This window comes from Oncorhynchus keta, unplaced genomic scaffold, assembly GCF_023373465.1.
Source record: "Oncorhynchus keta strain PuntledgeMale-10-30-2019 unplaced genomic scaffold, Oket_V2 Un_contig_7595_pilon_pilon, whole genome shotgun sequence".
Classification (NCBI taxonomy): domain Eukaryota; kingdom Metazoa; phylum Chordata; class Actinopteri; order Salmoniformes; family Salmonidae; genus Oncorhynchus; species Oncorhynchus keta.
The window spans coordinates 44,906-58,445 of record NW_026289552.1 but is presented as its reverse complement, the minus strand read 5'-3'; the positions used below and the strand labels follow the sequence as shown (position 1 = coordinate 58,445).

At 47.1% G+C, this 13,540-nt stretch overlaps 1 protein-coding gene across 1 annotated transcript in view; it reads right to left on the bottom strand.

Annotated features, from left to right (window-relative positions):
* Positions 1 to 5,002: 5,002 nt before the first annotated feature.
* Positions 5,003 to 13,540, bottom strand: part of LOC127926444 (A-kinase anchor protein 13-like) — a 52,599-nt gene continuing 44,061 nt past the window's right edge. The window contains exons 9-11 of the mRNA XM_052511847.1: positions 6,056 to 6,237; positions 5,487 to 5,569; positions 5,003 to 5,082 (exon numbers count right to left, since the gene is read on the bottom strand). Of these exons, the coding sequence (XP_052367807.1) occupies positions 5,003 to 5,082; positions 5,487 to 5,569; positions 6,056 to 6,237 (345 nt within the window). The remainder of the gene's footprint in view (positions 5,083 to 5,486; positions 5,570 to 6,055; positions 6,238 to 13,540) is intronic.

Below are 13,540 nucleotides of genomic sequence, written 5' to 3'. Positions count from 1 at the left end.
AGTCTCCATCTCATCTGATGGCTATAGAACTGCTGTGGCTATGATTGTAGCTAACATTGATATATACTGAAGTTAGGTATTTGAACAGAACTTAAATGAACAAATATATAAATAATAAATAAATGCCCTCTTTGGCATTTCTACCAGCACGTCCTGTGCAACTAGAGGGAGAAAAAAAACTCTAGATCGCCTTTACTCCACACACAGAGACGCATACAAAGCTCTTCCTCACTCTCCATCTGACCATAACTCTATCCTCCTGCTTCCTGCTTACAAGCAAGAACACAAACAGGAAGTACCAGTGACAAGCTCAATACAGAAGTGGCCTGAAGCTACAGGACTGTTTCGCTAGCACAGACTGGAATATGTCCCTGGGATTCATCCAATAACATTAAGGAGTTTTACTGCACCAGTTACAGACTTTATTAATAAGTGCATCGACGACATTGTCCCCACAAAGACCGTGCGTGCGCATCCCAACCATAAGCCATGGATTACAGGCAACATCCGCACTGAGTTAAAGGCTTGAGCTGCCGATTTCAAGGAGAGGGACACCAATCCGAATGCTTCTAAGAAATCCAGCTACGACCTCTGACAGTCATAATCTCAATACAAATCCTACTAGTTGTGGCAGGGCAATCAAACTGTCACGGATGACAAAGGGAAACCCAGCCGTGAGCTGCCCAGTGACGCAAGCCTACCAGACCCTTCAATGTTGTGATGATAAAATCCTGGAGAAATAAATAGCACATAGAAGAAGAAAAAAAATTGTTTTACCAGATATTATTGTTCATCCTGATCAGACAGGTTTTTTACATGGACGATACATTGTTGATAATATAATAACTTGAAACAATTGAACATTATGAAACATCAAAGTCAAACCTGACTGGTTTTCATAGCAGATTTTGAAAAGGTGTTTGATATAGTACGACTGGAATTTATATAAAAATCCCTGGATTTCTTTAATTTCGGTGAATCTCTTACACATTCGGTTAAAGTTATGTATAGCAAGGTGTAAAATAGTAAATCATAGTTCTTTTTTTATTTTATTTTAAGAGGAGTACAACAGGGCTGTCCAATGTCTCCATATCTATTTATTATGGCCATTGAAATGCTGGCTATTAAAATTAGACCCAACAAGAACATCAAGGAGTTAGAAATCCAGGGGATTAAAAACTCTGTCAGAGTGACCATTGGGTTTTTGGTCACCTCCCTGACCAAGGTACTTCTCCCCAGAATGCTCAGTTTGGCCGGGCGGCCAACTCTAGGAAGAGTCTTGGTGGTTCAAAACTTCGTCCATTTAAGAATGCTGGAGGCACCATGTTCTTAGGGACCTTCAATGTTGCAGACATTTTCTGGCACCCTTCCCAAGATCTGTGCCTTGACACAATCCTGTCTCGGTGCTCTACGAACAATTCCTTCGACCTCATGGCTTGGTTTTTGCTCTGACATGCACTGTCAACAGTGGGACTTTATATAGACAGGTGTGTGCCTTTACAAATCATGTTCAATCAATTAAATTTACCACAGGTGGACTCCAGTCAAGTTGTAGAAACATCTCAAGGATGATCAATGGAAACAGGATGCACCTGAGCTCAATTTCAAGTCTCATAGCAAAGGGACCGAATACTTACGCAAATAAGGTATGTGTTTTTTTTTATACATTTGCAAACATTTATAAAAACCTGTTTTTGCTTTGTCATTACAGGGTATTGTGATGTCATTACAGGGTATTGTGATGTCATTACATGGTATTGTGATGTCATTACAGGGTATTGTGATGTCATTACAGGGTATTGTGATGTCATTACAGGGTATTGTGATGTCATCACAGGGTATTGTAATGTCATTACAGGGTATTGTGATGTCATTACAGGGTATTGTAATGTCATTACAGGGTATTGTGATGTCATTACAGGGTGTTGTGATGTCATTACAGGGTGTTGTGATGTCATCACAGGGTATTGTAATGTCATTACAGGGTGTTGTGATGTCATTACAGGGTATTGTGATGTCATTACAGGGTGTTGTGATGTCATTACAGGGTATTGTGATGTCATTACAGGGTGTTGTGATGTCATTACAGGGTATTGTGATGTCATTACAGGGTGTTGTGATGTCATTACAGGGTATTGTGATGTCATTACAGGGTGTTGTGATGTCATTACAGGGTATTGTGTGTAGATTGATCAGGGAAAAAAACATTCATCAATTTTAGAATAAGTAACAAAATTAGGAGAAAATGAAGGGGTCCGAATGCTCTGTACAAGTTATAGTTAAACCCCAAATGTAACGTTATCCTGTACATTTGGACAGCTGTGCCATACAGGTTGCAAAATAAATGGGAAGAGATTTCCTGATGTACCGATTCCATGGCACATGGTGTACGAACTGACAAAAAAAAAAACACTTTGAGTTTTTACATTTTTCTAATATGATACAACATTTTTGCCACCAACAGAATGCGACATATAATGTCACGCCCGGATCTGTTTCACCTGTCCCTGTGATTGTCTCCACCCCCTCCAGGTGTCGCTTATTTTCCCCAGTGTATTTATCCCTGTGTTTCCTGTCTCTCTGTGCCAGTTCGTCTTGTATGTTTTTCCAAGTCAACCAGCATTTTTCCCGTTCTCCTGATTTTTGCGTTCTCCTGTTTCTAGTCCTCCCGGTTTTGACTCTTGCCTGTTTCTGGACTCTGTACCCTCCTGTCTGACCATTCTGCCTGCCTTGACCACGAGCCTGTCTACCACTCTGTACCCTCCTGCCTGACCATTCTGCCTGCCTTGACCACGAGCCTGTCTGACCATTCAGCCTAATATGCAATTAGAAAGGGTTAAAATCAATCAATATCATAGTAAGGTTGTAATCTTCAGCTCTGTGGATAATATGCAATTAGAAAGGGTTAAAATCAATCAATATCATAGTAAGGTTGTAATCTTCAGCTCTGTGGATAATATGCAATTAGAAAGGGTTAAAATCAATCAATATCATAGTAAGGTTGTAATCTTCAGCTCTGTGGATAATATGCACTTAGAAAGGGTTAAAATCAATCAATATCACAGTAAGGTTGTAATCTTCAGCTCTGTGGATAATATGCAATTAGAAAGGGTTAAAAAAATGTATGTAAAACATTTGAAAAATATATGGCACATTGAAACCAAACAAGGGTGGTCTGTGGTGATAGGTGGGATGGGCTGAGGGGGTCTATGGTGATAGGTGGGATGGGCTGAGGGGATCTATGGTGATAGGTGGGGTGGGCTGAGGGGTCTATGGTGATAGGTGGGGTGGGCTGAGGGGGTCTATGGTGATAGGTGGGATGGGCTGAGGGGGTCTATGGTGATAGGTGGGATGGGCTGAGAGTTGCTGAGTGGGTCTATGGTGATAGGTGGGATGGGCTGAGGGGGTCTATGGTGATAGGTGGGATGGGCTGAGAGTTGCTGAGGGGATCTATGGTGATAGGAGGGATGGGGTGAGGGGGTCTATGGTGATAGGTGGGATGGGCTGAGAGTTGCTGAGGGGGTCTATGGTGATAGGAGGGATGGGGTGAGAGTTGCTGAGTGGATCTATGGTGATAGGTGGGATGGGCTGAGAGTTGCTGAGGGGGTCTATGGTGATAGGTGGGATGGGCTGAGGGGGTCTATGGTGATAGGTGGGATGGGCTGAGGGGGTCTATGGTGATAGGTGGGATGGGCTGAGAGTTGCTGAGGGGATCTATGGTGATAGGTGGGATGGGCTGAGGGGGTCTGTGGTGATAGGTGGGATGGGCTGAGGGTCTATGGTGATAGGTGGGATGGGCTGAGGGGGTCTGTGGTGATAGGTGGGATGGGCTGAGAGTTGCTGAGGGGATCTATGGTGATAGGTGGGATGGGCTGAGGGGGTCTATGGTGATAGGTGGGATGGGCTGAGAGTTGCTGAGGGGATCTATGGTGATAGGTGGGATGGGCTGAGGGGGTCTATGGTGATAGGTGGGATGGGCTGAGGGGGTCTGTGGTGATAGGTGGGATGGGCTGAGAGTTGCTGAGGGGATCTATGGTGATAGGTGGGATGGGCTGAGGGGGTCTATGGTGATAGGTGGGATGGGCTGAGAGTTGCTGAGGGGATCTATGGTGATAGGAGGGATGGGGTGAGAGTTGCTGAGTGGGTCTATGGTGATAGGTGGGATGGGCTGAGAGTTGCTGAGGGGGTCTATGGTGATAGGTGGGATGGGGTGAGAGTTGCTGAGTGGATCTATGGTGATAGGTGGGATGGGCTGAGAGTTGCTGAGGGGGTCTATGGTTATAGGTGGGATGGGCTGAGGGGGTCTGTGGTGATAGGTGGGATGGGCTGAGAGTTGCTGAGGGGGTCTATGGTGATAGGTGGGATGGGCTGAGAGTTGCTGAGTGGATCTATGGTGATAGGTGGGATGGGCTGAGAGTTGCTGAGTGGGTCTATGGTGATAGGTGGGATGGGCTGAGAGTTGCTGAGTGGGTCTATGGTGATAGGTGGGATGATGATAGAGGAAATTATACTTGACATGATTAATTATGTATACGTTATTGATTAGAACCATTTATTCTAATACTATTATGAGTTCTTGGTTAAGCTGTTACTGAAGATGTAAGCAGAACGAATTAATTGTCTGTGCCTCTTGGGGAGTTTTAGGGGCAGAGATGATATAGCTTTTCAGACAAGATAAGAATGTTTGGGTTATGTTCCATTGGTGGGAGAAAAGTATATCTTTTAGACAGATTGGAATGTCTGGTTTATGAGGGGAGTAGAAAACATCTCCGGACCTAAACAAAAAAACAACGGGGCTATCGTGGGAAACTGATGATGTCATTTTGAGTTTATAACCTGTGGAAATCTGTGTATGGGTTAGTACTCTCTGGAATTAAACGCTCTTTACCTGGCTTTTAAGACTGGTCTCGATCTACTTCATGCATAATTAATGAACTTACACATCATTAATGAATTAGAAACGAGTGCGAAATTGGTTTTGGCAATTAAAACATAAAGGAATTTAGAATTCCTCTATCAGCTGAGAGTTGCTGATGGGGTCTGTGGTGATAGGTGGGATGGGCTGAGAGTTGCTGAGGGGGTCTACGGTGATAGGTGGGATGGGCTGAGAGTTGCTGATGGGGTCTATGGTGATAGGTGGGATGGGCTGAGGGGGTCTATGGTGATAGGTGGGATGGGCTGAGGGGGTCTATGGTGATAGGTGGGATGGGCTGAGAGTTGCTGAGAGGGTCTATGGTGATAGGAGGGATGGGCTGAGAGTTGCTGGGGGGGTCTATGGTTATAGTTGGGGTGGGCTGAGTGTGGCTGAGAGGGTCTATGGTGATAGGTGGGATGGGCTGAGGGGGTCTATGGTGATAGGTGGGATGGGTTGAGGGGGTCTATGGTGAGAGGTGGGATGGGCTGAGAGTGGCTGAGGGGGTCTATGGTGATAGGTGGGATGGGCTGAGAGTGGCTGAGGGGGTCTATGGTCAAGGGAGTCTCCTCACCTCTCATCTCCTTAGCTTTGGTCTCCAGCAGTCTCTTGTCCTCCTCTGTTTCACTGTGGTTCTCCTCATCCTCATATTTCTCTCTGTAAAGCAACACCATTAGTACAAACCACTCCCATTTCCAGTCATTCACATGTCCTCTTAGCATCCTATAGAATCCCGTTGACAGCGCTAGTCTTCTCTCTACTGCTGAGAAAGCCTAGGATAGAGTAGCCTACAGTGGCAGCCTGCCCATGAGGTGATGAAGCCAGACAGAGAACAGTCAATACTCCAATAGAGCATTACAACATATTGTACATCCCTCCATCCCTAGGTACAGAACGGTAGCACATTCACATTCTCTCTCTCTCTCTCTCTCTCTCTCTCTCTCTCTCTCTCTCTCTCTCTCTCTCTCTCTCTCTCTCTCTCTCTCTCTCTCTCTCTCTCTCTCTCTCTCTCTCTCTCTCTCTCTCTCTCTCTCTCTCTCTCTCTCTCTCTCTCTCTCTCTCTCTCTCTCTCTCTCTCTCTCTCTCTCTCTCTCTCTCTCTCTCTCTCTCTCTCTCTCTCCATGGTTCGGAGTTCAGACTCACATGGACTGCATGGCCTCCTGTATGATTTGCATCCAGGTGTTGCGTTCCTCCTTGGTTGCAGTGTGTACCTCCACCATCTCTGGTTTCTCCGTCCCTGCTGTTATCAGGAAGAGACCCTTCTCCTCGTTAGCCACCTCTCTAACGATCAGCTTCTGGAGGGAGAGGACCGTGGAGCGCTGGTCCTACGGGGCGATGGAAGAGAGGGAGGGATGATTAAAGGATGGATTAAAGGCAGGAAGAGGGAGAGTGAGGCAGAGAGAGAAGAAGAGAGGGGAGAGAGAAGAGGAGAGGGAGAGGGAGAGAGAAGAAAGAGAAAGAGAGAGAGAGAGAGAGAGGGGAGAGAGGTGACATGGAGAGAGAGGGTGGGGGGTAGAGAGGAGAGAGAGAGTGATAGATCGGAGAGAGAGAATAAGAGAGAGAGGGATAGAGGGGAGAGAGAGAAGAAGACAGAGAGAGAGAGACAGAAGAAAGATGAAGGGAGGGAAAGGGGTGGGACAGAAAGAGGTAGAATGAGAGAGGGAGTTGGAAAGGGAGCGAGAGAGAGAGAGATTAAGCCTTATATGAAAGTCTGCATAATATCATCCACCTTGACATGCAGCTCAGTGTCCATGTCTGAATCACCTCTCTGGTTATTCTCTGGGCATCAATATTGCTTAGTCATTGAGCTATTTAAAGAGTTATATGCAAATCAAAGTTTTATTTGTCACGTTTACAGAATACAGCTGGTGTAAACAGTACAATGAAAGGTGTAATTGCAAACTCTTCCTCAACAATGCAGAATTCAATGTACGTTCACTTGAGTTAAGCAACAAATGTTATTTACCACAGCCTCAAAGTCACACCATCTGGACTTGGTGCCGGTGTGCTGTGTGTTGCTACTTGGCTACCAGCCAAACCTTTCGCTTGGACTTTAAATAACCATTTAATCAAAACCTGCTTTAAACACATTTACCAACGTCTCAGTTTTTTCCTCGCTAGACCTTTTTCACCCCGGACACTTTATCTGGACGTGGTTCTACAGGACCTCCACCAGCCAACCAGTAGTAACATTAACATGATGCTTTATCTGGACGTGGTTCATCAGGACCTCCACCAGCCAACCAGTAGTAACATTAACATGATGCTTTATCTGGACGTGGTTCATCAGGACCTCCACCAGCCAACCAGTAGTAACATTAACATGATGCTTTATCTGGACGTGGTTCGTCAGGACCTCCACCAGCCAACCAGTAGTAACATTAACATGATGCTTTATCTGGACGTGGTTCTACAGGACCTCCACCAGCCAACCAGTAGTAACATTAACATGATGCTTTATCTGGACGTGGTTCATCAGGACCTCCACCAGCCAACCAGTAGTAACATTAACATGATGCTTTATCTGGACGTGGTTCATCAGGACCTCCACCAGCCAACCAGTAGTAACATTAACATGATGCTTTATCTGGACGTGGTTCATCAGGACCTCCACCAGCCAACCAGTAGTAACATTAACATGATGCTTTATCTGGACGTGGTTCTACAGGACCTCCACCAGCCAACCAGTAGTAACATTAACATGATGCTTTATCTGGACGTGGTTCTACAGGACCTCCACCAGCCAACCAGTAGTAACATTAACATGATGCTTTATCTGGACGTGGTTCTCCAGGACCTCCACCAGCCAACCAGTAGTAACATTAACATGATGCTTTATCTGGACGTGGTTCTCCAGGACCTCCACCAGCCAACCAGTATTAACATTAACATGATGCTTTATCTGGACGTGGTTCATCAGGACCTCCACCAGCCAACCAGTAGTAAAATTAACATGATGCTTTATCTGGACGTGGTTCTACAGGACCTCCACCAGCCAACCAGTAGTAACATTAACATGATGCTTTATCTGGACGTGGTTCTACAGGACCTCCACCAGCCAACCAGTAGTAACATTAACATGATGCTTTATCTGGACGTGGTTCATCAGGACCTCCACCAGCCAACCAGTAGTAACATTAACATGATGCTTTATCTGGACGTGGTTCTACAGGACCTCCACCAGCCAACCAGTAGTAACATTAACATGATGCTTTATCTGGACGTGGTTCATCAGGACCTCCACCAGCCAACCAGTAGTAACATTAACATGATGCTTTATCTGGACGTGGTTCTACAGGACCTCCACCAGCCAACCAGTAGTAACATTAACATGATGCTTTATCTGGACGTGGTTCTACAGGACCTCCACCAGCCAACCAGTAGTAACATTAACATGATGCTTTATCTGGACGTGGTTCTCCAGGACCTCCACCAGCCAACCAGTAGTAACATTAACATGATGCTTTATCTGGACGTGGTTCTCCAGGACCTCCACCAGCCAACCAGTATTAACATTAACATGATGCTTTATCTGGACGTGGTTCATCAGGACCTCCACCAGCCAACCAGTAGTAACATTAACATGATGCTTTATCTGGACGTGGTTCTACAGGACCTCCACCAGCCAACCAGTAGTAACATTAACATGATGCTTTATCTGGACGTGGTTCTACAGGACCTCCACCAGCCAACCAGTAGTAACATTAACATGATGCTTTATCTGGACGTGGTTCATCAGGACCTCCACCAGCCAACCAGTAGTAACATTAACATGATGCTTTATCTGGACGTGGTTCTACAGGACCTCCACCAGCCAACCAGTAGTAACATTAACATGATGCTTTATCTGGACGTGGTTCATCAGGACCTCCACCAGCCAACCAGTAGTAACATTAACATGATGCTTTATCTGGACGTGGTTCTACAGGACCTCCACCAGCCAACCAGTAGTAACATTAACATGATGCTTTATCTGGACGTGGTTCACCAGGACCTCCACCAGCCAACCAGTAGTAACATTAACATGATGCTTTATCTGGACGTGGTTCTACAGGACCTCCACCAGCCAACCAGTAGTAACATTAACATGATGCTTTATCTGGACGTGGTTCTCCAGGACCTCCACCAGCCAACCAGTAGTAACATTAACATGATGCTTTATCTGGACGTGGTTCATCAGGACCTCCAACGGCCAACCAGTAGTAACATTAACATGATGCTTTATCTGGACGTGGTTCTACAGGACCTCCACCAGCCAACCAGTAGTAACATTAACATGATGCTTTATCTGGACGTGGTTCTACAGGACCTCCACCAGCCAACCAGTAGTAATATTAACATGATGCTTTATCTGGACGTGGTTCTACAGGACCTCCACCAGCCAACCAGTATTAACATTAACATGATGCTTTATCTGGACGTGGTTCATCAGGACCTCCACCAGCCAACCAGTAGTAACATTAACATGATGCTTTATCTGGACGTGGTTCATCAGGACCTCCACCAGCCAACCAGTAGTAACATTAACATGATGCTTTATCTGGACGTGGTTCATCAGGACCTCCACCAGCCAACCTGTAGTAACATTAATATGATGCTTTATCTGGACGTGGTTCATCAGGACCTCCACCAGCCAACCAGTAGTAACATTAACATGATGCTTTATCTGGGCGTGGTTCGTCAGGATCTCCACCAGCCAACCAGTAGTAACATTAACATGATGCTTTATCTGGACGTGGTTCGTCAGGACCTCCACCAGCCAACCAGTAGTAACATTAACATGATGCTTTATCTGGACGTGGTTCTACAGGACCTCCACCAGCCAACCAGTAGTAACATTAACATGATGCTTTATCTGGACGTGGTTCTACAGGACCTCCACCAGCCAACCAGTAGTAACATTAACATGATGCTTTATCTGGACGTGGTTCTACAGGACCTCCACCAGCCAACCAGTAGTAACATTAACATGATGCTTTATCTGGACGTGGTTCATCAGGACCTCCACCAGCCAACCAGTAGTAACATTAACATGATGCTTTATCTGGACCTGGTTCATCAGGACCTCCACCAGCCGAAGATAAGTATGTTATCCAGATACTGACTGTTAACACTTGGTGGTCTATAGCAGCTTCCCACCAGAATGGGCTTTAGATTAGGCAGATGAACCTGTAGCCATATTACTTCAACAGTATTTAACATGAGATCCTCACTAAGCTTTACAGGAATGTACCCTGAAGGCTGTTGCGGTTCTGAATATAAACAGCCACACCTCCACCTTTGGCATTGCTGTTTTTGCTTTATTGCTACCACTGTATCAAAGGTATATGATCTATATCATCTATATATTATCTAAGTGAGTTTCAGAGATTGTTAGTATATGAATGTCATTTGTTACTAGCAAATGATTGATTTCATTAACCAGTTAGAGCTAGGCAGAATACTGCCCCCTTTGGAGGAATTGCGTGCCCATAGTAAACAGAAAAGAAATCTGTCCAAAATTGCTAATATATGCATATAATAATTATTATTTAATAGAAAACACTCTAAAGCTTCTAAAACTGTTCAAATTATGTCTGTATGTAAAGCAGAACTCTCAGGCCATTCTCCCAAACTCTCTCTGTCAGCAGTGAAGTTGGGCCAACTTTACGTCATCGCCCCCAACCTTCTCAACCAGCTACGGATCTGGGAACAGTTTGTCTATTTATGTGGTAATTTTGTGTTTCTGTTGACTCCAACATAGCGGAGAAATATTGCTAATGTCTGAGCGCCCTCTCAGATAGCCTACTTTAGCAGTACTGTATCATTTTAATCATTTTAGTCAATAGATTCTTGCTACGTAAGCTTAACTTTCTGAACATTCGAGACGTGTAGTCCGCTTGTCATTCCAATTTCCTTGCATTAGCGTAGCCTTTTCTGTAGCCTGTCAACTATGTGTCTGTCTATCCCTGTTCTCTCCTCTCTGCACAGACCATACAAACGCCCCACACCGCGTGGCCGCGACCACCCTAACCTGGTGGTCCCAGCGCGTACGACCCACGTGGAGTTCCAGGTCTCTGGTAGCCTCTGGAACTGCCAATCTGCGGCCAACAAGGCAGAGTTCATCTCAGCCTATGCCTCCCTCCAGTCCCTTGACTTCTTGGCACTGACGGAAACATGGATCACCACAGATAACACTGCTACTCCTACTGCTCTCTCTCTCGTCCGCCCACGTGTTCTCGCACACCCCCGAGAGCTTCTGGTCAGCGGGGTGGTGGCACCGGGATCCTCATCTCTCCCAAGTGGTCTTTCTCTCTTTCTCCCCTTACCCATCTGTCTATTGCCTCCTTTGAATTCCATGCTGTCACAGTTACCAGCCCTTTCAAGCTTAACATCCTTATCATTTATCGCCCTCCAGGTTCCTCGGAGAGTTCATCAATGAGCTTGATGCCTTGATAAGCTCCTTTCCCGAGGACGGCTCACCTCTCACAGTTCTGGGCGACTTTAACCTCCCCACGTCTACCTTTGACTCATTCCTCTCTGCCTCCTTCTTTCCACTCCTCTCCTCTTTTGACCTCACCCTCTCACCTTCCCCCCTACTCACAAGGCAGGCAATACGCTTGACCTCATCTTTACTAGATGCTGTTCTTCCACTAACCTCATTGCAACTCCCCTCCAAGTCTCCGACCACTACCTTGTATCCTTTTCCCTCTCGCTCTCATCCAACACTTCCCACACTGCCCCTACTCGGATGGTATCGCGCCGTCCCAACCTTCGCTCTCTCTCCCCCGCTACTCTCTCCTCTTCCATCCTATCTTCTCTTCCCTCTGCTCAAACTTTCTCCAACCTATCTCCTGATTCTGCCTCCTCAACCCTCCTCTCCTCCCTTACTGCATCCTTTGACTCCCTATGTCCCCTATCCTCCAGGCCGGCTCGGTCCTCCCCTCCCGCTCCGTGGCTCGACGACTCATTGCGAGCTCACAGAACAGGGCTCCGGGCAGCCGAGCGGAAATGGAGGAAAACTCGCCTCCCTGCGGACCTGGCATCCTTTCACTCCCTCCTCTCTACATTTTCCTCCTCTGTCTCTGCTGCTAAAGCCACTTTCTACCACTCTAAATTCCAAGCATCTGCCTCTAACCCTAGGAAGCTCTTTGCCACCTTCTCCTCCCTCCTGAATCCTCCCCCCCCCCTCCCTCCTCCCTCTCTGCAGATGACTTCGTCAACCATTTTGAAAAGAAGGTCGATGACATCCGATCCTCGTTTGCTAAGTCAAACGACACTGCTGGTTCTGCCCACACTGCCCTACCCTATGCTCTGACCTCTTTCTCCCCTCTCTCTCCAGATGAAATCTCGCGTCTTGTGACGGCCGGCCGCCCAACAACCTGCCCGCTTGACCCTATCCCCTCCTCTCTTCTCCAGACCATTTCCGGAGACCTTCTCCCTTACCTCACCTCGCTCATCAACTCATCCTGACCGCTGCTACGTCCCTCCCGTCTTCAAGAGAGCGAGAGTTGCACCCCTTCTGAAAAAACCTACACTCGATCCCTCCGATGTCAACAACTACAGACCAGTATCCCTTCTCTCTTTTCTCTCCAAAACTCTTGAGCGTGCCGTCCTTGGCCAGCTCTACCGCTATCTCTCTCAGAATGACCTTCTTGATCCAAATCAGTCAGGTTTCAAGACTAGTCATTCAACTGAGACTGCTCTTCTCTGTATCACGGAGGCGCTCCGCACTGCTAAAGCTAACTCTCTCTCCTCTGCTCTCATCCTTCTAGACCTATCGGCTGCCTTCGATACTGTGAACCATCAGATCCTCCTCTCCACCCTCTCCGAGTTGGGCATCTCCGGCGCGGCCCACGCTTGGATTGCGTCCTACCTGACAGGTCGCTCCTACCAGGTGGCGTGGCGAGAATCTGTCTCCTCACCACGCGCTCTCACCACTGGTGTCCCCCAGGGCTCTGTTCTAGGCCCTCTCTTATTCTCGCTATACACCAAGTCACTTGGCTCTGTCATAACCTCACATGGTCTCTCCTATCATTGCTATGCAGACGACACACAATTAATCTTCTCCTTTCCCCCTTCTGATGACCAGGTGGCGAATCGCATCTCTGCATGTCTGGCAGACATATCAGTGTGGATGACGGATCACCACCTCAAGCTGAACCTCAGCAAGACGGAGCTCCTCTTCCTCCCGGGGAAGGACTGCCCGTTCCATGATCTCGCCATCACGGTTGACAACTCCATTGTGTCCTCCTCCCAGAGCGCTAAGAACCTTGGCGTGATCCTGGACAACACCCTGGCGTTCTCAACTAACATCAAGGCGGTGTCCCGTTCCTGTAGGTTCATGCTCTACAACATCCGCAGAGTACGACCCTGCCTCACACAGGAAGCGGCGCAGGTCCTAATCCAGGCACTTGTCATCTCCCGTCTTGATTACTGCAACTCGCTGTTGGCTGGGCTCCCTGCCTGTGCCATTAAACCCCTACAACTCATCCAGAACGCCGCAGCCCGTCTGGTGTTCAACCTTCCCAAGTTCTCTCACGTCACCCCGCTCCTCCGCTCTCTCCACTGGCTTCCAGTTGAAGCTCGCATCCGCTACAAGACCATGGTGCTCGCCTACGGGCTGTGAGGGGAACGGCACCTCAGTAC